The 27120-nt window shown below is 39.0% G+C and overlaps 1 protein-coding gene across 2 annotated transcripts; it reads right to left on the reverse strand.

The window, feature by feature from the left end:
• Positions 1-13604: 13604 nt before the first annotated feature.
• Positions 13605-24881, reverse strand: LOC117993560 (uncharacterized). Of its 2 annotated transcripts, none has more exons than XM_034981362.2 (7): positions 24733-24881; positions 23744-23861; positions 22542-22612; positions 21636-21711; positions 20792-20938; positions 19976-20135; positions 13605-14103 (listed from the first exon to the last, which is right to left on the reverse strand). In XM_034981362.2, the coding sequence occupies exons 1-7, from the start codon at positions 24826-24828 to the stop codon at positions 13965-13967; spliced, it is 807 nt and encodes a 268-aa protein (XP_034837253.1). In that variant the 5' UTR covers positions 24829-24881; the 3' UTR covers positions 13605-13964. The 2 variants fall into 2 exon arrangements, with proteins under 2 accessions (XP_034837253.1, XP_034837256.1); XM_034981365.2 differs by having other exon boundaries at positions 23744-23857; positions 24733-24823.
• Positions 24882-27120: the final 2239 nt, after the last annotated feature.

Here is a 27120-nt window from a genome sequence, read left to right on the forward strand (position 1 = left end):
GCTGAAAGTAATGTATATCGACCTTTAGAAGGAGATAGCAGATTTGTAGAGCGTTGTCCATGTCGTTGAGACTGACAAAACGTCATATAGGTATGAGTGACAGAGACAACGCTCTACAAAGTCGAAATGTCATTCTAAAGGCTGATGTACAATACTTTCGGCCACGTACTGTAATCCCGTTGGCACCATTCGGGTAGGTACGGAACCTAGAAACACTATCTTATACGAACATTATTGTCTTCCCACTCACGTATATCCCGATTTTTTTCTTTGGAGCGGATATCCGGCTTGAGCCTGTCTTACCCGCAGCTTACGTTCAAGGTGAGGCACAAAATATCTTTGTGAGCTTCTACGCTATTTAAAACCGATGCTTGACCTTATAAAAGACCTTGTGAAATATACCTACGTCCGGAAAATATCTTGCGGTCTGCCTCTTGCCCCTTTTATAATATTTTTCTGAACCGGTTCAGTTAAGTTTGGCAAGAGTTTACTTTTCTTATTCTACAATTTTACAACTTACACTATTTTACAATTTTACAACTAGCTTACAAAATAACTATTTTACAACCAAATTATACTATACTAGCTGATTAGCTGATGCCCGCGACTTCGTCGGCGTGGAATTAGGTTTTTTAAAAATTCCGGTGGAACTCTTTGATTTTCCGCGATAAAAAGGAGCCTATATTATCACTCTCCATGTAGTAGGTACCTACAGCCTGCTACAGCCGAGGAAGGGACCGCCCACAGCAGACTTAATTTGGTCAGTTCATCGCATAGGTGAACTCCTCGCCCCCTAGTGCCCCCCATCTTACCTTGCAAGACAAGGCGCTTGATAGAGTCACTCTCACGCTCTCTTATTAGTTGATTTTACAAAAACGTACTAACTAATATCAGTGGCCTTGCATGGTATTATGCATTATTTATTAAAATACTAGCTCATTGTTTTTCCGGGATAAAAAGAAGCCTATGTCCTTCCCCGAGATGTAAGTTAACTCTGTACCAAATTTCATCAAAATTGGTTGAACTGTTGAGCCGTGAAAAGCTAACAGACAGAGAGACAGACAGACAGACAGACACACTTTCACATTAATAATATTAGTATGGATTAATACTAATCGAGCATAAACCTATCAAAGACTGAACAGTAAGCACAATCAAAGTTTTTCCAAGAAAAATATTCCTAAACATATAAATAAATAAAAATCAAGTTGTTTGCTCGAAAAACATAAATCTTGGATGTTCCTTTGGTGGTGAATTTGTCATGAAGATAAAATACGAGCATTTTCGCCTTACTCTGAGGCTTTAAGGATAATAATAATTTGATTCGTGGAGATTAAATTTGGGGAGACGGTAAAACAAACACTTGTGTAGGTGAAAATTATCATCTATATCTATATTTTATTATATAAAAGGAAAAGCTGACTGACTGACTGACTGACTGATCTATCAACGTACAGCTTAAACTACTGGACAGGTCCGCCTGAAATTTGGCACGACATCCGCTAAGAAAGAATTTTAGAAAAGTCAACCCCTAAGGGGGTAAAATAGGGGTTTGAAATGTGTATAGTCCGCGCGGATGAAGTCGTGAGCATAAGCTAGTTATTATATAAATCGAAAAGCTGTCTGACTTACTGACTAACTGATATTATAAAGTGGTAAAGTTTGTAAGTTATATCTGGAACTACTGAACTGATTTTGAAAATTATTTCACCAGAAAAAAGCTACATTATTCCTGAGTGACAAAGTCTATATTTTTTTTTAAATAGGGGTCCCTACGAAAAATTGTAATAAGTAAGCTACCCGTGCGAAGAAAGGAAGGGTCGCTAGTTAAGTACCTATAACTTAATTTATGAAATGTCGTGAGGAAATCTGCATGCCTGAGAGTTTTCCATAATTTTCTTAAAGGTGTGTGGAATCTGCCAATCTGCACTTGGCCAGTGTGGTGGACTATGTACTCTTCTCATCTTGAGAGGCAACCTGTGCTCAGCAGTGGCCTGGGGATGATGAATTAACTCTTTGGTTACACAATAACATATGAATTTATTCACTGTGACCAACCTATAACCATTTCCAATTTGCAAAAAAATTAAGGTTTATTAAAGTACTCATTTTAATGGTGAAATAAACGTTAATTTATTTTACGATGCAATAAAAGGTTAATGTTTTAGATCGGAGCGTAAACTTGTAAATGGAAAATTCGGCACCTTTACTGGCAATTTGCCTAATAATTGGATTTTATGAGTAAGCCCTTTAGGCTTTTTACGCACTGCATTCGATCCGTATCTGTGAATTCGCGATCCGAAGTCCATACAATATTATGATATTTCCTACAGCAGGGGTGATGTAAATAAAGTCAATTTCCCTGCTACAATCTCCTTTATTATTTATTCTATCTACGAAACCGTGACATCAAGAATACTCCGAGACCATAAATGTAAAGTACACGACAGGTCGAGATAGCTATCGGGGTGGGAAGGCCCCGCACACCCACACAACCCCCGCCCTAACCCAGTGCGGGATAGCCCGAGTCACGTGCAATGTGCGGGGCGTCACACCTCGATTGCCATCTCGACCTGTCGCGTACTTATAGATTTCTAGATCAGATTTTTCTTGTATTCGAATCAGATGCAGTGCGTAAAGAGCCTTAGGAATCTATTAATTCGATTGAGTTCATTTTCGTGGGCACAGTATAAATAAGTTGCGTCGTGTCAATAACCATAATATTGAGATCCCGTATCTGGCAGGGACAAAGTAGTAGACATTTCAGGCACAGTTTTGATTCAGAAAAAAATCTAACTACTTACATGAAATTAAAGAATATGTGGGCATAGAAATAGGAAAATTCTATTTTAATTTTATTATTTTTGTACTTTATACTTGTACTTCTTATACTTCTCTTAGTATAGTAGTTTTCAACTTTAGAAGGAGATAGCAGATTTGTAGAGCACTGTCTCTGTCGTTGAGACCGATAAAACGTCATATAGGTATGAGTGACAGAGACAACGCTCTACAAAGCCGAAATGTCATTCTAAAGGCCGATGTACATTACTTTCGGCCGCGTACTGTACCTACCTATAGTACGCGACAGGTCGAGATGGCAATCGGGGTATGAGGCGGGGAGACGTCCCGCACACCCACACCTCACCCGCGCTTGCCCGCACTGGGTTAGCGCGGTGGCTGTGAGGGTGTGCGGGGCGTTCCCTCTCCGATTGCCATCTCGAACTGTCGCGGACGATACTGGAAATATTCCAGCTAAAACTTTTAGGTATGAATAGGTACGAGTAAACAGATCCTGTTTAAGCACCGAGAACATGTCAAGTCAGAGGAGTTTCATAATAGGTACCCAATTAGGATTGACACTGATTAAATTAACAGTGTTAAATTAACCGAGCGAAGTGATAAATGGACGGGTATTAACAAATTGGTTTAAGCTGTATTAATCGTTGGTATTCATTTCATTTGGACTCACACATTCAAATCTATTTTGGCTCACTTTTTCTACCTCCTTCGACACGTGAGAACAAAATGTGGAGTCTATTTTTTTTATTTTAGCCGCTCCGCCCACGTCCGACAATCGTTGACCGATTTTTGTCGGCCGAAAATGAAACATAGGTACAGTACCCGTAGTACAAGATTTTACGTCTCATCAAACCAAACCAAATTCGAGAGTCGAAATACTTCCGCGTTACAGTAAAATGGACCTAAACAGCCTTGAATTGAAGTCAAATATTCAATGCCACTGATTTTAATTTCGCAATGTTTCCGCTTGGAGCGCTGGCTGTAGAAGTGTAGACAGACTTGAGCTTTAAAACAAGGCATTTAAGATCCAGTTTACTGTAACGCGGAAGTATTTCGACTCTCGAATTTGGTTTGGTTTGGTGAGACGTAAAATCTTGTACTACGGGTACAGATTGCAATATTAAAACGCTCAAGCCCTACGAAAAGTCGCTCAAAAATTGTGATGCGATTGGGAAAACTAATGCGATTGTGGGCTGAGGGCATTCGACATAATATGTGGCTGAGCTTATTAAGAGTTAAGTAGGTACAGCCCGTAGGAAATATCTGAGAACCTGGCTTAATGACGTCATGCAACATGCTTGCGTTGGCACCGGTACTGGTACTGGTAGAACGTAGTGTTTATGTGCTCTTTGGGTACTGGATAGGTGAAAATGGGCGAGCTGCGAGGAAGGCGAGGTGCGCAGATATTACCGACCGGGTTGTAGGTATATCGTAGCTGCACAAACTACAAACACCCAATTTGAAAGAGACAATCTGAATTTGTACTTTACACGCGCCAACGAACACACATTCGTTGTTTTTTTTTTCAGCCTTTATTTTAGAAAAGCGTTCAAACATTAAATCTGAATCGATTCGTTCGTTGCAAATGAATTTACGATAGACTAGGTAGTTTTATGACAATCGGTAGGTATCGGTAGGTGTGTATATTTTTTCGTAGCGTATAGTGTGCCCACACATATTATATTTTAATTCATATTCATATTTTGAAAACAAAGCAAACTTTAACAACTTTGTTAAATTAAAGTAAAACAAGCAATCCTACATATAAAAACAATAAAACTTTTCTATATATTCGTCCTTAATATTTGTATGGTATCTAATTAAAAAGTGGGTAGTCATCATACATGACTACTTTTTAATTAGATTACTTACCAGCTGATGCCCGAGACTTCGTCCGCGTGGATTTACGTTTTTCAAAATCCCGCGGGAACTCTTTGATTTTCCGAGATAAAAAGTAGCCTGTGTGTTAATCCAGGGTACAATCTATCTTCATTCTAAATTTCAGCCAAATCCGTCTAGTAGTTTTTGCGTGATTGAGTAATAAAAACCCAAACATCAACACTTTTACATTTTGAATATTATAGTAGTTTTTGCGTGATTAAGTAACAAACATCCAAACATCCACACTTTCACAATTATTATAATATTATATTAGGATGTATTTCTCCATTCCTGCTTAATATAGTTATGTAGTTGAACACTCTTAGCTCACTGTCATCTCTTACCTTGGGCCAAAACAAAGTATTATGAAATTACACAAATCTCAAAATAAAATCCCATCCTCAACGCTCTAATAAAAGGTATCCCACAGAGTTTCAGTGTAGCAATATCGGAAATAGGTATTTACCGCGAAAAGAATCGCGGGCGATACACATTTTGTCTCAGAACACTTTGAAAACAACTGAGTTGTATTCTGAAGAAATATCTATTCTTCTCGGCTCTATTGTTTTCTCTCATTAGAGATATAAAATATTTTTAGAATACTAAAATGTTCGCGCCTCGGTCTGAATTAAACAAAGGATTCTTTGTTGGATATAAGCGATGCAGTGATGTTTCTTTGCAAGAGTCAAGAACAATCAAAATTCTTTTCACATAATACAATTTTTGAAGTGAAAACTTCTTTAACATCATTGTAGTTTCAATCGCTAAAAAGACACAAACACACATGTATCTTCTTCTTCTTCCTTACCTGTCCTTACCTTATCCCACGATACGTCGGGTCGGAACAACATGTCTTTTTCTTTCACTCACTTCTGTCATCTGTCAACGTATTATCCACCCATTTTACACACATACTTATCCTCTTTCACGCAATTCATCCACCTTTTCTTTGGTCGTCCTCTCCTCGTTTTTCATTTTCAAACATACATCTATCTGATCCTTAATGTAAGTGTGTGTGAAATATATATACTAGGTACTATTATATAGAGGTAAAGTTTGTAAGTTTGTTTGTAAGTGGTAATCGCTCGAACTACTGAATCGATTTTGAAAATTCTTTCACCAGTAGAATGCTACATTATTCCCGAGTTACTAAGGCTATATTTTATTTTCAAACAAATTAGAGATCCATACGAAAAAATTGTAATAAGCTACCCCGTGCGAAGCCGGGACGGGTCCTAGTCTTTAATAAAGTACCTAACTTTTCTAGGTGCTTCTCTTTCTATCTGTTAAAATTAATTAATGGTGTGGTAAAGGAATTGTTTAAATTCGAGTACATATTGTTGAGAATAACTTCAACCAAGTTTCAATCCCTCGAGATAATTTATTGCTCACATTCGCTCAAACTCTTGCAATTTCCTACGCGAATTATAAGAAAATCCCGGCAATTCAAAGTTTCACTGCAAGCTAGCACTCCACTGCGCTACATACCTAGTAACTAGATGAGCCCCGCGACTTTGTCCACAGTGGCCGAGCACAGTGGCAAGAAATATTGTACAGCATTGTCTCTGTCTGTAAGCTAACTCTGTACCAAATTTCATCAAAATCGATTGAACGGTTGGGCCGTGAAAAGCAAGCAGACAGACAGACACATTTTCGCATTTATAGTATTAGTATGGATAGTGTGGATATTACTAGCCGCCTACTATTATTCCCGCCATGTGTTCCCGCCGTATAATATTAGGTACGTACTAACTTCGTCCGCGTGGACTACACAAATTTCAAACCCTCATATTATATTGCCCCATATATGAATTTTCAACAATCCTTTGTTAGCGGATGCCTACGTCATCATAGCTATCTGGGTGCCAAATTTTAGCCCGATCCGTCCAGTAGTGTGAGTTGTGCGTTGATGACCAGTCAGTCAATCAGTCAAATTTACCTTTTATTGTATACAGAAGAGATATAGTATGGATAGGTATATATCACTGGATTATTGGCGGTACGATGCTAAAGAAATTTCTTTTCGAAATTGGATTTCGGTTTTCGGATGCAACCCGTCAGAATGGTGAATCCAATAACGTTGAATACGTTGAGAATAGCTGCCGCATACTATTATCCCTAGTTACCTATCTATTTCTTGCGAGTTTGTTGCTGGTTCTTCTCGGTAGGAAAGGCATTCCGAACCAGTGGTAGATGCATCCGACTATTCGAAAGTAGGTACTTGTAAAAGTTTATTCGAATAAAAAAGATTTTTATTTTTATTTTATTAATCGTAGACCGCCACTTTTTTTAAAGACAATCTTATAATTATAATGACACACGATTCTTATAATTGATAGGTATATCTTATAATAATCTAATAATAATCCCACTTTTAAATTTTGGTCCTCTCCATTTCGGCTCCTTTTAAAATATTATGTTTACTTTATTATTTCAGTGATACAGTTCTTGCATTTCACGAGGGCGAGTGGCTCATGCTTGTAAGCCGTATCGGTATAAGTAAGGTAAGTACAGTAAATGTGTGCGTTTGCGAGCGCTTGCTCGCGACTGATTGGTCCGACATGCACGCACTTACGGAAATCGGAATGCCCATGTAAACGACGTAACCACAAGTAAAATTCACTCGCCTTCGTGAATTGCAAGAACTGTATCTACGTAAGGTAGGGCAAGCATTATTGTTGTTTATTAAAACAGAGATTTCCAAATATTACGTTGATTTAAGGAACCCTTATATTGTCAATGGTTATTAGTATCTTTCCTACATACCGAAGGTTCTTTTTTATCATTTCGGTAGGTATATAGTACCTCAAAACAGTCTAAAATTCCCTAGGAAGAAAGCTACAACTACACTAGATTCATTGACTGTATACTCATTTTCAGTGCGCTTCGGGGGTCTTTGTGTTGTCTAAATGTATTTATCCGTAGCCTTTGTGCATGCCCGGGTGCCTTGCATTGTGTCAAAGTTTATCTACTGCCGAAACACTGAGATAAGGTCGACTCTTGTTCAACTCTAGTTTCAAGTAGTTCTCGTAGTTCTCGAGTACAGTCATCATCATCAACCGATAGACGTCCACTGCTGGACATAGGTCTCTTGTAGGGACTTCCATACGCCACGGTCTTGCGCCTCTTGAATCCAGCGGCTGATGCGACTCGTCTGATGTCGTCCGTCCTTCTAGTGGAGGGTCTTCCAACGCTGCGTCTCCCGGCGCGAGGTGGCTATTCCAGCACCTTGGGACCCCAACGTCTATCGGTTTTCCAACTATGTGCCCTGCCCATTGCCACTTTAGCTTCACAACCCGTTGAGCTATGTCAGTTACTCTAGTTCTCCTACGGATCACCTTTCTCTGATTTGATCTCGTAGAGAAACTCCAAGCATAACTCTCTCCATCGCCCGCTGAGTGACTCTGAGCTTTCTTATGAGGCCCATAGTTAGCGTCTAGCGTCCATGTCTCAGCTAGAGGCATAGGATCTCGAATCCAGGAGCTGGCAGGAAATATTGTACATCGGCTTTTAGAAAGAGATAGCGTTGTGTCTGTGTCATTCACACATACATAGGTATGAGCACAGAGTGACGGTCACAACGCTCTACGAAGCCGAAATCTCGTTCTAGGTCGATGTACCTATATTTACAACTTCGAGTTCAACTGGATTTCAAGTTTCAACCCGAGTTCAACTCGAGTTATCACTAACTACGTAAGATCGCGATCAAAGCCTTCTTGAATCTGAATTTTAAAGAGCATATAATAAGGATGCCAATGTTCAAACCCACTTATTTTTTTAAATAACTTTTCTCCTCCCTGTTTCCGCAATTGTCGATGAGTTTTTAAATCTTACCAGACAAGCAATCAAACAAAAAACCAAGTTTCATCACCTCGCGCTCGTAAAACAAGCAAAACATTTTGCGTCAGGGATGATTGATGACCAAGCGAATTACCATCCGGCGGGGCTCAGAGGCGGTCCGCTGAATTTTGGCACTTTTTGTGTGGGACAAGCTGTGTACTACAGCGGAATAAATCTAAATATATAAAAGGAAAAGGTGACTGACAGACTGACTTACTGATCTATCAACGCGCACAGCTCAAACTACTGGACGGATCGGGCTGAAATTTGGCATAAATATAGCTATTATTACGTAGGCATCTGCTAAGAAAGGATTTTTTAAAATTCAACCCCTAAGGGGGTGAAAGAAGGGTTTGAAATTTGTGTAGTCCATGCGGACGAAGTCGCGAGCATAAGCTATAAGTTATTGTTAAATTCAAATTTGCAATTGTGCATTGTAAGGTCTACATCTCCTGAGGATGCTCCGGTATCGGGGCGAAACGTGCTTCTAGTGTGTTTTGGGATTTGTGTGGTGCTGCGTGGTGGTGGTGCGGGTGCGTATTGCTTGCCTTGTAGCTGCTTTTTCCTGCATGGTTAGCAGTGGGAGGGCGGGCGGTGCATTTCGCATGCTGCATGTTGCATCATACAGATTCGACCTGTTTCAGCGGATTATAGCAACTAAGCTTTTGGTTCATTGTATATCATGGACTTCCGCAAAATAACGCCTGCTTCTATACAACATACAAAAATGACGTTATTTTGATTTTGATGAGACATGGTTCCAGCGCAATAGCAATTTGCGCGACTTATATTCAAGTAATAGTAATTCTAGTAGTAATAGTAACTAATAATAATATATTGATTATGGAATGTAATTAAATTATTTCTGTTTTCAGTGCCACAAAAACCACAGTCGGTTTTACTGGAACAATAATGAATTTCACTTTCATTCTGTGGACGTCCACTGTTTTTTCACATAAGTAAATAATATATTTATGGCGTGTGAAAGTGCAGTGGACGTCTACTGGTTGATAATGACGACAATGATGGTAGGTATTATGTGTGGTGGTTTTACTCCCCTGCTGCCTGGTGGTGCCAAGTGCCCTGTCTACCGGAACGCTAAATCGCTTGGCGGTACGTCTTTTGCTGTTAGGATAACTAGCCACGTCCGAAGCCTTCCATCAGACCAGAGAAAATTTTAAAATTATATAATTCCAAATTTCTCCTGCCAGAAATCGAACCTGGGACCTCCCGCTTATAAGACCACAGTGCTCACCACTGCGCCAGGGAGATTGTAGGAAAATTGTTTAAACCACGCTCAGTTTATAACTTGCACCAAACACAGTCAAACTCACGTCGGACGTGCCAGCTACAATTTGCATGCAATCATTCCAACAGCTTACTGATATTGCCATCTATTTATCTTGTTAAAGTTTAAAATAACTACACTATTTTGTTCAATTATTTTATGAACTAAGAGCCAGCGCGTGCCAGGCCTTCGTTTTTTTATAAAAGCTGAAAGTTTCCCTGCGTATTGTCCCCAACACATGTGTGCAATCAGCGAAGTTTGGATCATGGTAGCTTTGGGAGATAACTGGTAATAAAGGTGTAAAAAATCTTACGTCAAAATATAAAGTCTAATTCTTTAATACTTTCTTCGGAATAGTATTAAAAATCACGTCATGCATTGCCAGATACTGTGACGATGGCAACCCCCTGCCAGATATCCCTTGACTTATAAACTTATCTTCAAAGAAAGTGGGTAAAAAATTAAATGATTCTGTATATTTCGATGCTGATTTCATATGGAAAAAATATTCTATATGTAGATACTTAGATACCTGGGTACATGGTACCTACCCGACGATGCACGGTCACATGAGTAGATATGTGGCACGGTGTAGCATGAACCTTAGACGAGGTCAGGTATTTAGTTATTTCTGACTTTAATTTGAATAAATTGCTTTGTCGGAGCTAACAATTATTGCTCTAGCAAATTAGAAAGGATTACATCGAAAGCCGGATTAATATCTTAAGTAATGAAAAAGCTGCACGCAATGTAGCGACAGAAAAAATGCACAAAATTAAGTAATTTTTAAAATAATAAAAGCACTGCAGACTGACAAATCAACATATTATTGTAATAGGTAGTTAAGTACATAGCTAAAAATACTGGATCTAGAAACTGGATATTTAACCTTTTTCGATAGCTTACAGGCCCTAAGTAAACTAACTAGACACTAAATAAGACTAGACTAGACTAGACTTTTAAAAAATCCACCCGATCAAAGACGGAGCGGATCTGCTAGTCTTATGGTCTTAAATAATACATAATTGACAAAAAATACAGTTGACAGATATGTCCTGCTATACCTAGTTTTCCTTAATAGCTTGATAGTTATTATTTTTAGATTAGCTTGAAGCAATTTCGTCTGCGTGGATATAGGGTTTTGAAAACCAATTTGTTTCTCCAGGAAAAAAAATACCAAACCTTAAACAAAACAAGTCCCTTTATTTTGCCTGGTGGAAGGCTAATTTTATTGACTTCTTCTTTGTTGAATTTCTTCTGTGGCTACGTCTAGTTTAGACGAATGCCGCGCTGCCAAGCGATTCGGCGTTCCGGTACATGCCGTGAAGAAACCGGTAAGGGGAATGGATTTGATAAAACTGCCATACCCCTTTCAATTTAGCCCGTCTTTCATCTTAGACTGCAACACTTACCACCTGGTGAGATTGCAGTCAAGGGCTTATCAATTCAGGCGTTACGAAGTTTAGCTTGGACAGACAGACAAGATAATTGTAAAAGGGTAATCGTTGATAAGCACGTAAAAATATAACATCATACACTTTCGAAATCACACACTTCAATTATTTTATTTATTCGTATAAATTCTAAGTATAACTTGCATTGCTACGAGTCCGTACTTCGTTGCAACTAAATCTTGCTCGGACTTTCAATTGCTTTTACAAATAATATGAAGTATTATTGTGGGGGATTACGACACAACATTTTAAGGGTCAGTAATGAAACGATTGGAAGTCATGACGGGTACGGATTACGAAAACTAAAGTTACTGAATAAAATATTATATTATGTAGGTATTCCCGTAAAAATTTATAGGATCAAGCAACATGAGTTTATTCATGACTGTACCCTCTATCCACTATCCCAGAAGAGTTACTACAACACGAATTTCACATTAATAATAGGTAGGTACCTATTTCAAAAGTTCGCAAAATAAAAACTCAGATGATAGATAACAAAGATGTAATACTTATTTTTAAACTGAAACTACTCGTTTGCGATTTAGAAATTTACACTATCAAGCTTTTAAAGTTGTACAATCACTGCTCTCTTCATTTATTTTTTTATTCATGATCTAAGCTTCACATAAATTTCATTTAAATATGAAGTTAAGATAATGAATAAAAAATTAAGTAAATTAATAAAAATATTGTTTTGTTGTGTCTGCTGACTGTACCTTCATTTTTTATGTCCGTCGTCTATAGTAAAAGCGAACCTCGACTTTTTTCTGATTTCAATAAGCGAAAATTTCCACAATACTAATAAAATTGAAGTGTTGGGATTTTAATAGCTGACTAGCTTATGCTCGCGACTTCGTCCGCGTGGACTAAACAAATTTTAAACCCCTATTTCAGTCAGTCAGTCACCTTTTCCTTTTATATATTTAGATTTGGCTTTCACTTCGATGACGCTTTTCACACTAATACGAAAGAATCATAGAGCAATCGCGCAATACCACGACGAACGAAGGGTCTTCTCGATCGACCTAAGTCAATCGGGGTGCGGGCCTCGAGGCTGGGCCTCCTTACCCTGTTATTTCCTCTCAGGCCGCACATAGCTACCTGGCTCCTTATAGTTTTGGCCAGGAAGGCCAAGGTCTCGTCTTTGTATTGCGTAGACCTTATTTTATCGTCTCTCCGTGAAGTATCAATTCCGGTGGTGTCGTCATTCCCTTGCGTCGTCGCCCTGTGGGGTGATTCTCTAACTCAGTGTCTAACACTGAACGATAGCCACAGAGCTCATTTTTTAATCCGTTAAAGGTTTTCTACGAAAAAATATTTTATTACCACCCAGTGAAGCAGCAATGTAGAACCAACCAACCTCGGTGGCTATCATTCTGTGTTAGACACTGGGTTAGCGAATCACCTAGCAGATCGTCGCCACTTGTGGTCAATAACGTCTAACCAAAAAAAGACTAAATTTGTTACTAATTTGTATATTAAAATTACCTTAAGTATATATAAATTATTAATAAGCCTAATAATACCTTAAGTATGAATAAATAATATTTATTATGATACAAAATTATAGAAATAATACTAATGCCGCTATACAAAGAATTTCGTTAGAACTGGGAGATGTATCCCTTTTAGATTTTTTTTATTCATTACTAGCTGATGCCCGCGACTTCGTACGCGTGGGTTTAGGTTTTTAAAAATCCTGTGGGAACTCTTAAATTTTCCGGGACAAAAAGTAGCCTATGTCCTTCCCCGGGTTGCAAGCTACCTCTGTACCAAATTTCGTGAAAATCGGTTGAACGGTTGAGCCGTGAAAAGCTAGCAGACAGACAGACAGACAGACAGACAGACAGACACACTTTCGCATTTATAATATGAGTATGGATAATTATACACGCTGAAATTTTAATGGTTGTTTTCCCAAAGCGAAATGATTTTGTCGTGGTATTACAATCGATTTATAAATATAAAAATAGAGTCAAAAATGTCAAATTTATAATCGAGAAAAACAAAAATCGAATGAGACCTCGACCCAATAGTAGTACCGCGTGCGTGCAGGCTAGTTTATGCCGTAACACTAAGCGCAAGAGTTTATTTTGCTCTAAACTTTTTCACTTTATTGGCAGCGCGGTTCGAGTTGATATACCTACCTACTTATTCACATTACGTCTAGTGAGTTACTATAGTTTCTCACACTTTCGAGTTGATGATTTTTTTGTTTTTATTTTATTTTATTTTATTTTTTTTTATTTTTTTTTTAGTTTTTATTTTTTTTTATTTTATTTAGAACAACAATTGATCAAAACAAAAACATTTTTACTTTTTAAGTTTAACTCAATATCTCGATATTACTACTGAGGGCAAATCGTTCTGCCGCAGGAAGACAACCACTAAAATTTCACCCTGTATAGGGTCGTAACTATAGTAGGTAGTTAGTAGGCCGTATATTTGCAGTTGTTGCATTATTAAACAGAGTCTTAATCAGACACATTCAATTATTTTAACATTAAACTAGACGAAATTAATATAATACAAATCACATACACCTAGGCACAATATTATTGTTAGGCTAGTGGAAACGTTGGGCTACCCAACGTTGGGTTTGGTAAATATTATAAAACGAAAAAGAAGTATTAGGTAAGTATGTATATACTTTAAATTGAGTTTAGAGAAAATAGTAGAATCGACGCCACTTTTCAATTTTAGTAGAGAAATATAGAGCCATCGGAGTGGTTTTCCAATTTGATGGTAGGTGGTGGCGGGTCCCGTTCGAGCAGGTATTTTCTCAACTCTATTAGCACCACATTTGTCACTGAGCATATAATTGCACCTATGAGCAACCTGCAAATAAATAATATATTTGTCGGAGAACAGGAGGATGGCTGATAATTATTATTCATCTTTAGCCGACATCAGAAGGTAGTAATTAATAAGTAGGTACTTTAATCCATGTTCTTTACAAATAGTTCTCAGTAACGTATCGCACATGGAAACCATCAACGTAACACAACCAGATCACCCTAACCTAACCCTACCTATGGTCGCCTCCAACCACCCCTCACAGCGACCCCTCACCTCACTCTAAACTAGCTAACCTAAGCTAAACACTACATCGTGTGATTAGGGCGCAATTGCTATTGCAACCTCTCAATCAAGTCACGACCTACTCCGTTATCCAATCATCTCAAGGTAATCAATCACAACTTCATGAACGCTCTTAAAAGGATCATTGCATCGACTGTCTTACGATCTAAACCAGATCTTATAATTGACTTCTCATTACTAATTCAGAATATCGCAATAGCTCTACCTTCTCCACTCTGTGCACATCTGCATACAGAACACCATAGCATCGTGCGCCACACGCGCCACGACTACTATCCACCCAAATAAGCGATCACAACAGAAACCAGGTAGAATGTAAGCTATTCGATCTCATGGGCAACTCATTGTCTAATCCATTTCAACATTACACGAGAGTCATCAATGATTCTTTACCAACCGGGTTATACGATTCTAAAGCGGGTACCTACTATCAAAGTTAACTTCAAGTTACTATCGCACTAAACTATCACTTCAAACTAATCATTATCTCAACTGCCGGTATATCTCCAATTACACTCTAAATCACTAGCGTCTGCAGAAATAACCTTAACGGATGTCCTTATAATAATCTATCCACTGAGCCAAACGTTAACTCACGAATTACTCTAATATTCACCAATAATTAGTATTCCATATTCGTCAAACAACTACGCGAACATTATTAATAGTGCTTTGCAGACAAAGTCACCGGATGGCACTAGATGTTACGATTTAACACAATGTACATTAGCATCGAACAATTACTGTTCTAACTATATCACAATCACCGAATTAAATATCACGATTAAGAAACTACCTACCTATCTCAAACAATAATAATTAGCTAAGCTATAATCTGATACTTAATTAATTTAATGCGAGAGAAAATTGTGAACCACAACAAATGCGTGCGTGTCAAAGTCCAACTCTGACAACTAAAATAAAGATGGCTACCTTCCGTAGAGTAAAGCTCATACGTTTCTTTTCACGGTGTCTACAGACAGTAAGAACTCTTTCAATATCGACCCTCCAATACGGCCATTCTGACATGCGACCGTCCTCGGGCGCTAGTATGTATCAAGCACAAACATTTTATAAACGTCAGAACATCCGCTCGTTCATCCTGACAATCAGCACAAGCACACAAACCACATATTCTAAAGCATGCATATCACAACCATTACAAATAAAACAAGCATGACACAACCAAAGCATAGCCCAACTTTATCCATAGTAGCAACTTCTAAAACACACTGCACCATTTGCCATAATAGACTCACCGCTCATAATTATGTCTCATAAAACCCGAACTCCAGCAGTACCCCGCTACTGATCCTATCACCTGTTCCAAATACCCACCACACTATACACCAAGCTAACTCCCCTCAGCTGAACCGGCCACGCCGCCGTCCATCCATTATCGGAACAGCCACCTCGCCGTTTATCATCTAAATGGCCACCTCGCCTTTTAGACAACTCCCTTTTTTTCAAAACAGCCACCTCGCCGTTTATCATCTAAATGGCCACCTCGCCTTTTAGATAACCCCCTTTTTTTCAAAACAGCCACCTCGCCGTTTATCATCTAAATGGCCACCTCGCCGTTTAGACAACCCATTTTTATAAATCAAATATTCTTTAACGTCGCAATAGCACTTTTCCAAAAGCAATTCACTAAGCTCTTCCTTATACACATCCAAACTCATCCTTTTGAGGTCAATCGGCAGCTTATTGTTCATTTTTTTTTTTTTACAGCCATAGCGCAAACGCTTTTAATGCATGTACCACTGTGACATTCTGAAATGCATAGCTCGTGCGTGCATCCAACCGACCCACTCATCCTTACCTCATAATCTCGTTGGAAATATTTTGACATCTCCTAATAAATACGCCCATATCCTCTATGCTCATACATCACAGTGGAAGGACCCCCACGCATACACAAATTCGTCCAATTCAGCACACACACCTAATGTGCACCCTCAAATTAGAGTTCTTGTCGCAAATTATTCCCAAAAACTTTAACTCATCAACCCTCTCCATCGTCGCATGATCATGAACTGCATCATTTTAGTTTTATTTAAGCGCACTTCCAAGTCATTATTACTAATTCAATTAATTATCCTCCAAAGTGCCGTTCAATTCCCATTCCTACGTTCCTTCAACATTATTCTATCATCTACAAACAATACACAACGAACAATGGTCGCTATCGTAATGTCACCAATACAAGTTACAAAAAGAAAACAAATATTCCGGCGAATTTAAAAACCTCCTCCGTTTTTGAAGTCAGTTCAAACTGAAGGATTCTAATACACCACACATACCATACACTCTGAGGTACCCCCCCGCTTATCACATTCCAGTGGAGATTCGTACACCCTTTGGTATTATTTTTCATTCTAGCAATCCCAGCGCACATTTTCAGTCCATTCAAATACGACTCTATCCATTCATAAGCTCTTCTTGCAACACCATATCCATCTAATTTATCCAATAATATTTTATGATTCACAAAGTCAAAAGCCTTAGTCACATCCAGAAAAATAATAGCAATAGGTACCCTGTCATTCAGGCTATCATTATCTATTCCACTTAAACAGAAACAATCCTCGGCAGTGGAGCTGTCATTGCAAAAACCAAATCGTTCATCCACGAGCACACCATTGGCATTGAATTTTTTTTGAGACGTTTCACCATTACCTTTCCAATCATTCCCGCTAATATTGGCACCAATGTTATAGGACGGTGCCACATCAATCGCCTTTTTTTTGAACACGGGCTACAGGAATGGTAACTATAGAAATTTTTAAGTTGCTAGGAAAAACCCCTTATTCAAACGACTGATTCACTATGTCTGCAAATACACTGCATAGGCGAATAGCGCACTCCTCTACAGAGCCAGTCCTCATCTCATCTTAGCCCAGCTTCAGTGTCACTCGGTGACTCTATTATACCAAAAATCCCTTCAGTCAACCATACCGTTTTATTATTACAATTATCCATTTTCACCTTCTTAGAGGGTAAACACAGCACATAGAAAAGTTATACAACATCATGAAAGGAATCAAATGCCTCGCCGTCGCTTTCCGAATATTCGAAAATGTAAGAGACAAGATAAATTTCATGAATAAAATTATTTCGTATTATCCCCGTTGTAGTCCCTCCCATATTAAGACCATGCAGACCTATATCGCACTTTTTTTTCAACCCTTACTGCCAATGCCCAAGTAGCATCATGATCTGAGAGTGCTAGATAGTCAATCTCAGCAGCTGAAAACATCAGACCACTAGCTATTAAATTAGATGACAACCGTGCTGGGACAGCACACTCCCAATGCTATAACCATTTAGTAAGGAAACCAAGTAGTTTGGAACCCTCGTAGCCTTAGCTCCAAGCTTACGCAATTCACCATCACCACCATACCACATAACTCCAACAACTGACAGTCAAAATTGTAAATTAACTAAACTTAACTATTTTGAATAAATGATTCGAGTTTGAGTTTAACTCCATTAAATCACGGCCACTTTCACCACTCCTTAGCGCATCTCTACACAAAATAATCCTTCTTTCTTTCTCTTTTTATTCAAAACACACAAAAGTAAATCAAGCTTTTCAAGAAAGACCACGTGTGGGTATTAAAATTGAAAACATGTCTTGCACAAATAAATAAAAAAAAAAATCTTGTAACTTTTTTTTTTTTTTTTTTAACAAAGCTAGTGTTGCAATGATTTTCAAAAATGTGGGCATAAATCGTGTATCCCACTTCTGATGTCGGAGAACAGGAGGATGGCTGATAATTATTATTCATCTTTAGCCGACATCAGAAGGTAGTAATTAATAAGTAGGTACTTTAATCCATGTTCTTTACAAATAGTTCTCAGTAACGTATCGCACATGGAAACCATCAACGTAACACAACCAGATCACCCTAACCTAACCCTACCTATGGTCGCCTCCAACCACCCCTCACAGCGACCCCTCACCTCACTCTAAACTAGCTAACCTAAGCTAAACACTACATCGTGTGATTAGGGCGCAATTGCTATTGCAACCTCTCAATCAAGTCACGACCTACTCCGTTATCCAATCATCTCAAGGTAATCAATCACAACTTCATGAACGCTCTTAAAAGGATCATTGCATCGACTGTCTTACGATCTAAACCAGATCTTATAATTGACTTCTCATTACTAATTCAGAATATCGCAATAGCTCTACCTTCTCCACTCTGTGCACATCTGCATACAGAACACCATAGCATCGTGCGCCACACGCGCCACGACTACTATCCACCCAAATAAGCGATCACAACAGAAACCAGGTAGAATGTAAGCTATTCGATCTCATGGGCAACTCATTGTCTAATCCATTTCAACATTACACGAGAGTCATCAATGATTCTTTACCAACCGGGTTATACGATTCTAAAGCGGGTACCTACTATCAAAGTTAACTTCAAGTTACTATCGCACTAAACTATCACTTCAAACTAATCATTATCTCAACTGCCGGTATATCTCCAATTACACTCTAAATCACTAGCGTCTGCAGAAATAACCTTAACGGATGTCCTTATAATAATCTATCCACTGAGCCAAACGTTAACTCACGAATTACTCTAATATTCACCAATAATTAGTATTCCATATTCGTCAAACAACTACGCGAACATTATTAATAGTGCTTTGCAGACAAAGTCACCGGATGGCACTAGATGTTACGATTTAACACAATGTACATTAGCATCGAACAATTACTGTTCTAACTATATCACAATCACCGAATTAAATATCACGATTAAGAAACTACCTACCTATCTCAAACAATAATAATTAGCTAAGCTATAATCTGATACTTAATTAATTTAATGCGAGAGAAAATTGTGAACCACAACAAATGCGTGCGTGTCAAAGTCCAACTCTGACAACTAAAATAAAGATGGCTACCTTCCGTAGAGTAAAGCTCATACGTTTCTTTTCACGGTGTCTACAGACAGTAAGAACTCTTTCAATATCGACCCTCCAATATATTATTTAAAAAACCCATAGAAACCCCCCTGATACTTACACGTAATCAAGGCAATGTGCGGAATGAGGGTACCGAACGGGCGTGAGCCTACTTTTATGCTAAGCAACTGCCTAAGCTTGGCAATCGGGGGTGTCCGGCTATTAGGCGTCTATAGATGGTGGACTGTGTTGATTCAGAAGTTAGGGGCTCTGACAAATTGATGAGACACGAGAACAGACGATCAGATAAATGGACGAACGAACATTTCAGACACGGAAAACTCGATTCACTAACTGTCATATTAATTATTTTGCCTTATAAAATAACCATAATGCCTAGGTACTAGTCAAAATTCAGCAACTTTTCAACAATCAGCAAGTCAAAACGCTCGTAGAGCTAGTATGAAGTAAGTACGTAACAGGTCGAGATGGCAATCGGGGTGGAGACGCCCCGTACACCCGCACGTCACCTGCGCTATCCCGCACCGTGTTAACGCGGGGGATGTGCAGGTGTGCAAGGGGTGTCCCTACCCCGATTGTCATACACACCAATATTATAGCTAGGGCGAAAACGGAAGCCGGAAGAGCATTCCATGTACCAATACCTAAGAGTACTCACCAATAAGAGTAACCCAGACCAGGCGAGGGGGTCAAACCCCCCAGTGCTATAAAGGAAAATGCCAGGTGATCCTTCAGACTAGAAGTCGCCCAGTATATTCCAAACATCAGCATCACGGTTAGACCCAGTATTGTAGTCGCTACATTAGTCCAAAGACAACCTGAAAAATATTTATATTAACACTAGCTGCCCTGGCGAACTTCGTACCGCCTAACAGTCGATTCAAATTTTTTAAATTTTTCTCTCCGTAAGAACCATCCTCGTACTTCAAGGAATATTATTAAAAAGAATTAGCGAGATCGGTTCAGTTGCTATAGAGATTTGCGATCAGCAACACATTTAGCGATTCATTTTTATATAAAGAGATTTTAAGGTGGAAGACACGGTCTGCCCGCGAAATTCAAATTTAATTTGGTTTTTCGCAATTTGTAAACTAATACGACAAAGTAGGCTTATGGTATTCAAATTGAGCCCATAGCAGTATCATCTTCACAGGCTTATATAAAAATCTTTACTTGATAGTGTCCAGTTTAAGAAATTATTCAAAATAATGAGTTTAACGTGAGCTACTCACAAATTAGTCATCATTTTGACTAATATTACTAGTAAAATTAATATAGAAAATACTCGACCCCACAAAGGATTTCTGCACTTTGCATAGACGAATTAATGACGCAGTACCTAACTATCTTATGACGATTTCAGGTATATTGATTGTGTGTAGCACTTATTCACTTAATGAAGTTTGTTTTGTTCGTTAACGTTGTACCTAGTTGTTCTATAGATAGAAACTAGATAGCAATATTTTCTTCTCACCAGGTAATCCAAAGACAGGTTCAGTAGGATTCCTCGTGGCGTTGAGTATGGCCAACGAAGCCGCCAACACGGCCAACATTAACTTCAGGAATAGTAAGAAGAGAGTGCCCACGTATACGCCGAACGATATCACTGGTGGCACTTCTACTGTAAATAAAATTATAACAATTTCAAGCTATAGGGCTGAAGATAGCAGGTGACAGGCTCAACCATAGCAAAAGATACAGTCAAAATCAAATCATTTATTCAAAATGGGTACCTACTATAGTACTCTTTCTAATGGTCAATTGCTTCATAGTGAGTGATTGAAGAGACCTATACAGCATCATCTAGTTCATTCGTCTAAAAAAATATCTTGACACAAACTCGAATCGGTGGGAAACAGAAACATTAGTAGCGGTCGAACGCCAACCGCGCGTGACCGCGCTGTGCTAAGACAGAGCAACAAACGCGGAGCGGCGCGGCGTCTAGGCACACGAGTAGTATAGACCAGAGGGGAAGCTTCACACTAGCTCACGCACACCACGACGTGCCACGGACGCTCCGTGCGCCCAGTTTGGCGGCAAACGGAGCGTCCGTGACACGTCGTGGTGTGCGTGAGCTGCGCTAGAGTGAGTGAAACTACAGCCAGCCGCTAGTATGAAGCTTTCCCTCTGGTCTATATATCTACTCGTGTGGTCTAGGCACACGAGTCTAGGTAGGTACTAACTACTGGTTCGCGAATTTTTCCAAACCATAATGTCAGTTAATATAAAAGGTCGAAATGGATAGTAGGTACTGCTCTAAAACGACTAAAATTTCACCATGTCTACTTATGTAGGTACATAAATAATGGTTTGCTTACATGGGTTCGTTGTGTCAACCGTGGTAACTGCAATACAAGCTTGATTGGTCCTGTAGCCAGAAGCTAAGGCCCGGACCTGTAACATAGTATCACAGCCTATAGATTTACTTCATACAGTCGTTCCATGGGACATCTAGACAAAGTAATCCTACGGAGTGACGAAGCCGAAATCGGGACGGGCAGCAAAACAAACTTTGATTATAAACTAATTATATTTCCAGTAATAAGTGGATCAGTCGTCGGGTATACAGGGTGTAAAAAACTTTTAAAAAATTCTATAATTTTGTAAAAGTGTACGATAAATTGCAAATAAAACATCTGACTGAGGCTAGAGCTCAACGATCGTTGGGAAAGTAGGTCACTCGGAGTCAATGCCGCGTCGTAGGCGGGGCATTGACCTGAGTTGTGCATGCCATACATTGCGGGTTTGAAAAATTGTAAATCACTAAAAGTATAAAATGAGGCAAATGGTTATTGGTATTGGATTGCGTTTAGGTACTTAGTATAACAGTAACGCTAAGTTTTTGCTAGCGTTCTGGTTACACCCTGTCCTGTATAGTGTATAGGTGCTACGCTACGACCGTAAAGCCGGCTCGTCTGAAAACATCAAGGGCGTCGTCTCACTATCTATTCGTCACTAAGCCATCGACGACTCACTAGTTAAGTACTAAGCACGGGTCAGGTATGCAGGTTTTCTCACGATGTTTTCCCTTCACCGTTAAAATTTAAATCGAGTGATAACTATTTAATTTCTTAAAAAGCACCCCGAAAAGTTAAACCCGGGATCGAACTCTGGACCTCCCGACTACGAGGCCGACGTTTGAACTACCGCGCTATCATCGCTTACTACACTACATATTAAAACATTGTTATTAATAGGTACTTAAGTAACTACTTGTCACTTACCTCCTCTTCTCTCGCCACAGCCTCTGTCTTGCAACTGATTGCACATGCGTTCATTTCTGGAATACATGTCACTGAAAAAAAAATTGTTAGTTAATTGTAAATTATAAATAACCATACCCCGAGCAGTGTAAAGACTTGCAAATCGCCTAGTACAAGCTAAGTAAAGTAAAATCAATGCATGTGTGGATAAAGATGACGCCAAACTTCTTGAATGCTCTGAAGTGGTGACGAGTAGAATCGCATTAGCATCAGGAGAAAGAAGGTGGGAACCGAAAGCAAAGTAGGTATGACGTATATTATAATCCTCGCAACCCGTGTATTCGTTGCGGGGCATAATTAAGAATAATAGTAGGTACGAGAACTTTAGACTCGTGAATTTTAGAGTACCATACCTAATTAATGAAAAAAAGGAAAATGCATTTATAAGTAGATACCTACTTATTGTCACAAACAATACCGCAGAGTAAGGATTATGACATTACATACAAAGAATCGATGAATTCGTCTATCAGACAGAGCAATCGTGCAGTTATGCGTGACAAAGGAGCGACCCGAGCTGGCCTGCGTAGTTAGGGGTTGAAGGATCGTCGTGTTCTTCATTTATCACGAGATCAAAAGCGTCGAACTCGAACTACTGTCTCTCTTTATACTGTGTCATTTTTTAAACTGGTTTCACGGCTCTGGGTTCTAGCCCTTATACCTACTATGACAATACATTTTACTACCACAGAGTAGAGATCTACTCATGTGGTACTACTATGTTTGTCTGTGACATCATCTACCTATAGTAGGCGGGGTATGAGCGCACCGGGTTAGCGCAGGGGCTGTGCAGGTCTGCGGGGTGTCTCCACCCCGATTGCCATCTCGACCTGTCGCGTACTATAATCATCTTCATCATCATCAGCCTGTGGACGTCCACTGTTGGACATAGGCCTTCCCTAAAGAGCGCCACCACACCCGGTCCTCAGCCTTCCTCATCCAGCCACTTCCCGCCAACCTCTTTATATCGTCGGTCCATCGTGTTGGAGGGCGTCCCACAATACGCTTGCCTCCACTCAAGGACATTCCGGCTCCAACGGCCATCGCCTCTACGACAGGCATGGCCTGCCCACTGCCACTTCAGCTTGCTAATAGTTTGGGCTATGTCAGTGACCCTGTGTCGTGTACTTTAGCTATAACATAATATTTAGGAAACTACTTACTGTATAAGGTATTATAAGAGGGCGTAGCGAAAATGTACAAAGCGAACTCTCCTCTAAACATGCCATACCGAACCGTGCTGTCTTGTTCTTGATTGGCGGCGGAAGCAGATGAAACTATCTGAAACAAGCTCATTAGAAGGAGATAGCAGATTTGTAGAGCGTTGTCCCTGTCGTTGAGACCGACAAAACGTCCTATAGGTATGAGTGACAGAGACAACGCTCTACAAAGCCGAAATGTAATTCTAAAAGCCGGTGTACAATGTCCACATTCCAAAATCAGTGTTGATTGTTTGGGAGTTGGGACGCATCTGTCAGTTTTGTATTTGGCTGTTACCTGTTTGCATTACGTGCACAGAGTTGATAATATCGCTATTGAGCGATCCGTACCCATCAATAAAATACGTGGGTGTCCTATGTTTAGAATTTGAAATAGACAATGGACATATGTACCTAAGTACTTACATTTAGGTACAATTTGAACACGGTTCGAACGAATTTAATCACTGGACACGTGTCGCCCCAAAATTGACTGTTTATACTTTCAACCAACTTTTGCGGGGCAAGGAGAGGATATGAATACCCTGACGACCTAATAATTAGATACCTACCTACCTTACTATTAAAAAAAATCCTTACGATACTAATAAGTACTTAACCATCTTAATCACCTATTCTTAATGAGAAAGTGTGTATGTCTGTTTGTCACCTGTCCTGTCTGTTACCTTTTCACCGCTGGCAACCGCTGACTCGATTTTGACGAAATTCGACTGAGAAATAGCTTGCGTCCTGAAAATGGATGTTCCTACGCGTTTTTTAAAAACCAAAATCCACGTGATGTTGCGGGCAACAGCTATAGTTAATAGGTAGATAGGTATACCTATTTAATAATATTAAAAAATATACTTTTGATACCTAGATACTACTCCTTTGTTGCCTACATCTACTCAACACTTTTAGCTGAAAACTACAGTAAAATCATAGGTACTAACCCAACTGTCACTAGAAATGGCCACAATAGTCAAAATAACGCACAAAACACTAGAAATGAACGCACCGAAAATATAATTACGACGTGTTACCGCCATCTTGAATTATGGACACTGATATTATATTCCCCTATTAGCAGCGATCTAATATTATTTTATCAACGATAATGTGGATTATCAAATGATAAACTAATTGCCCGATGTAGGTGCTGATTCATCTTTTGTACGATACATATAGGAATTCAGTGTCAGTATGGATATTAAGTAGACTACATCGTGGTTTTGCGATTGCCTCATCACCATCATCATCAACAACCGATAGACGTCCACTGCTGGACATAGGTATAGGACTTTCACGCGCCACGGCCTTGCGCCGCTTGAATCCAGCGGCTCCATGCGACCCGTCTGATGTCGTCCGTCCACCTATTGGGGTTCTTCCAATGCTGTGCCTTCCGGACTCCGGTGCGAGGTTGCCATTCAAGCACCTGTGGACCCATACGTCTATCAATTTTTCGAACTATGTGCTCTACCCATTGCCATTTCAGTTTCGCAGTGTCTATAGACATAATATTATAGTCCGCGATATTAGTCCCGCAAATTGCTATTGCGCTGGAACCATGTCTCATTATCATCGAAATGACTTCATTTTGAGGTCAGCTGAAATAAAAATATACCATCAGCTCGAAACTTCAGTCTTTTTTTATTTTTATAACATCATTTATATCCACCAAATACAAAATCATGTTTTTGTCTAGTGCTGAAGTCACAAAAATGGCGGCCACGCGCATTAGCAATTTGTGGGACTTATAACTCTAGATGGCAATCGGGGAGGGAATCCCCCGCGCTAACATGGTGCGGGCGAGCGCGGGTGTGCGGGACGTCACCCCGCCTCATACCCCGCCTGTCATCTCGACCTGTCGCGTACTATAGTTAGCTAGCATGTATGTTATTTTATCACAAATATTTTCATATTATCAAGGTAATAAGAAAGGCTAGGTAGGTAAAATTAAAGTGTGATATTATTATCTAATATTTATTGCGGAAGCTTCAATATAAATATAATTCTAGATAATTCCATAAAATATACAACTTTTACACACTGTTCCCGTAATTATTGATTACAATCGTCAAGATTTTATTGAAAATTCACTTGTTCATCAAATTGTCTGATAAGTGATAATAATTGTATAAAAATAAATAAATCGAAAAGTTTTCATTTATAGGTAACAGATAAACCGTTTGCTTTTGGCAACTACTACTAACGCGTTAGCAAAACAAAATTTTATTCGTAACAATGCGTAGCGGACCCGACTTAATATTTATCTAATTGACTAAATACTTAATAAGATTTTCTAAAGAAAATATTTGGGAGATCACAAGGGCAACTAAACTCACGGTTTGTTATAAAAAATATATTTAAGTAGCTGTATATAAAAATGACTTAAAATATAACACATATTATATATAGAGAGATCCAGCGCCAGACTAGACCGTTATATTTTTATAATTGCTGAAAGTTTCTCTGCGTATTGTCCCCAACACTGGGAGGAACATTTGTATAGATGTTTGTTTAGATCATGGTGGCTTTGTGACATAACAGGTATTGTGGCTAATTCCGTTGTACACAATCTCTAAACTAAACTAAAATGACACGTCTAAATCTATTGCTATCCCTTTCATAATGTTGCTTGCGGGAAAGGATAGCATTAGATTTAAACCTGTTAATTTAGTTTAGTTTAGAGATTCAGTACAAAAGAATCGGCCCCAATGAAGGTGTAAAAAATCTTACGTCAAAGTATAAAGTCAATTTTTTTTATATTTTCTTCGAAATAGTATTACAAATCAAGTCATGCATTACCATAGACACCCTTGGTGACACCTTTACTACCTGCTATCTCCCAAGGTCACCATGATCCAAACAAATATCGAAACAAACGTTCCTCCCAGTGTTGAGGACAATACCTACGCAGAGAAACTTTCAGCTTTTATAAAATAACTAAGGTCTGGCACGTGCTGGCGGCTCTTAGTCCATTATGTATTAGTATTGTTTTTATTTATTTGTTTTTCAACAAAAAAAAAAGATAAAAATAAAGGTTTCTTCGTGCTCGTAAGAGCTTGAGATTTAGTAAAAATTTATGACTCCTACACGAACACTTTAGAAAGCAACTTTTATAGCTAATAAAGGGCAAAGGCCACATTAAGTTACATTTTTTTTTGTACTACAACATTTAAGTATTTGAAAAATCTGGTTTATTCAACACAATAATACAATAACTCGGTTCAAAACAAATTGAATAGTACGCGACAGGTCGAGACGGCAATCGGGGTGGGAATGCCCCGCACAGCCCCCGCCTCACACCCCGATTGCCATCTCGACCTGTCGTGTTCTAT

Source organism: Maniola hyperantus, chromosome 24, assembly GCF_902806685.2.
Source record: "Maniola hyperantus chromosome 24, iAphHyp1.2, whole genome shotgun sequence".
Taxonomy (NCBI): Eukaryota; Metazoa; Arthropoda; class Insecta; order Lepidoptera; family Nymphalidae; genus Maniola; species Maniola hyperantus.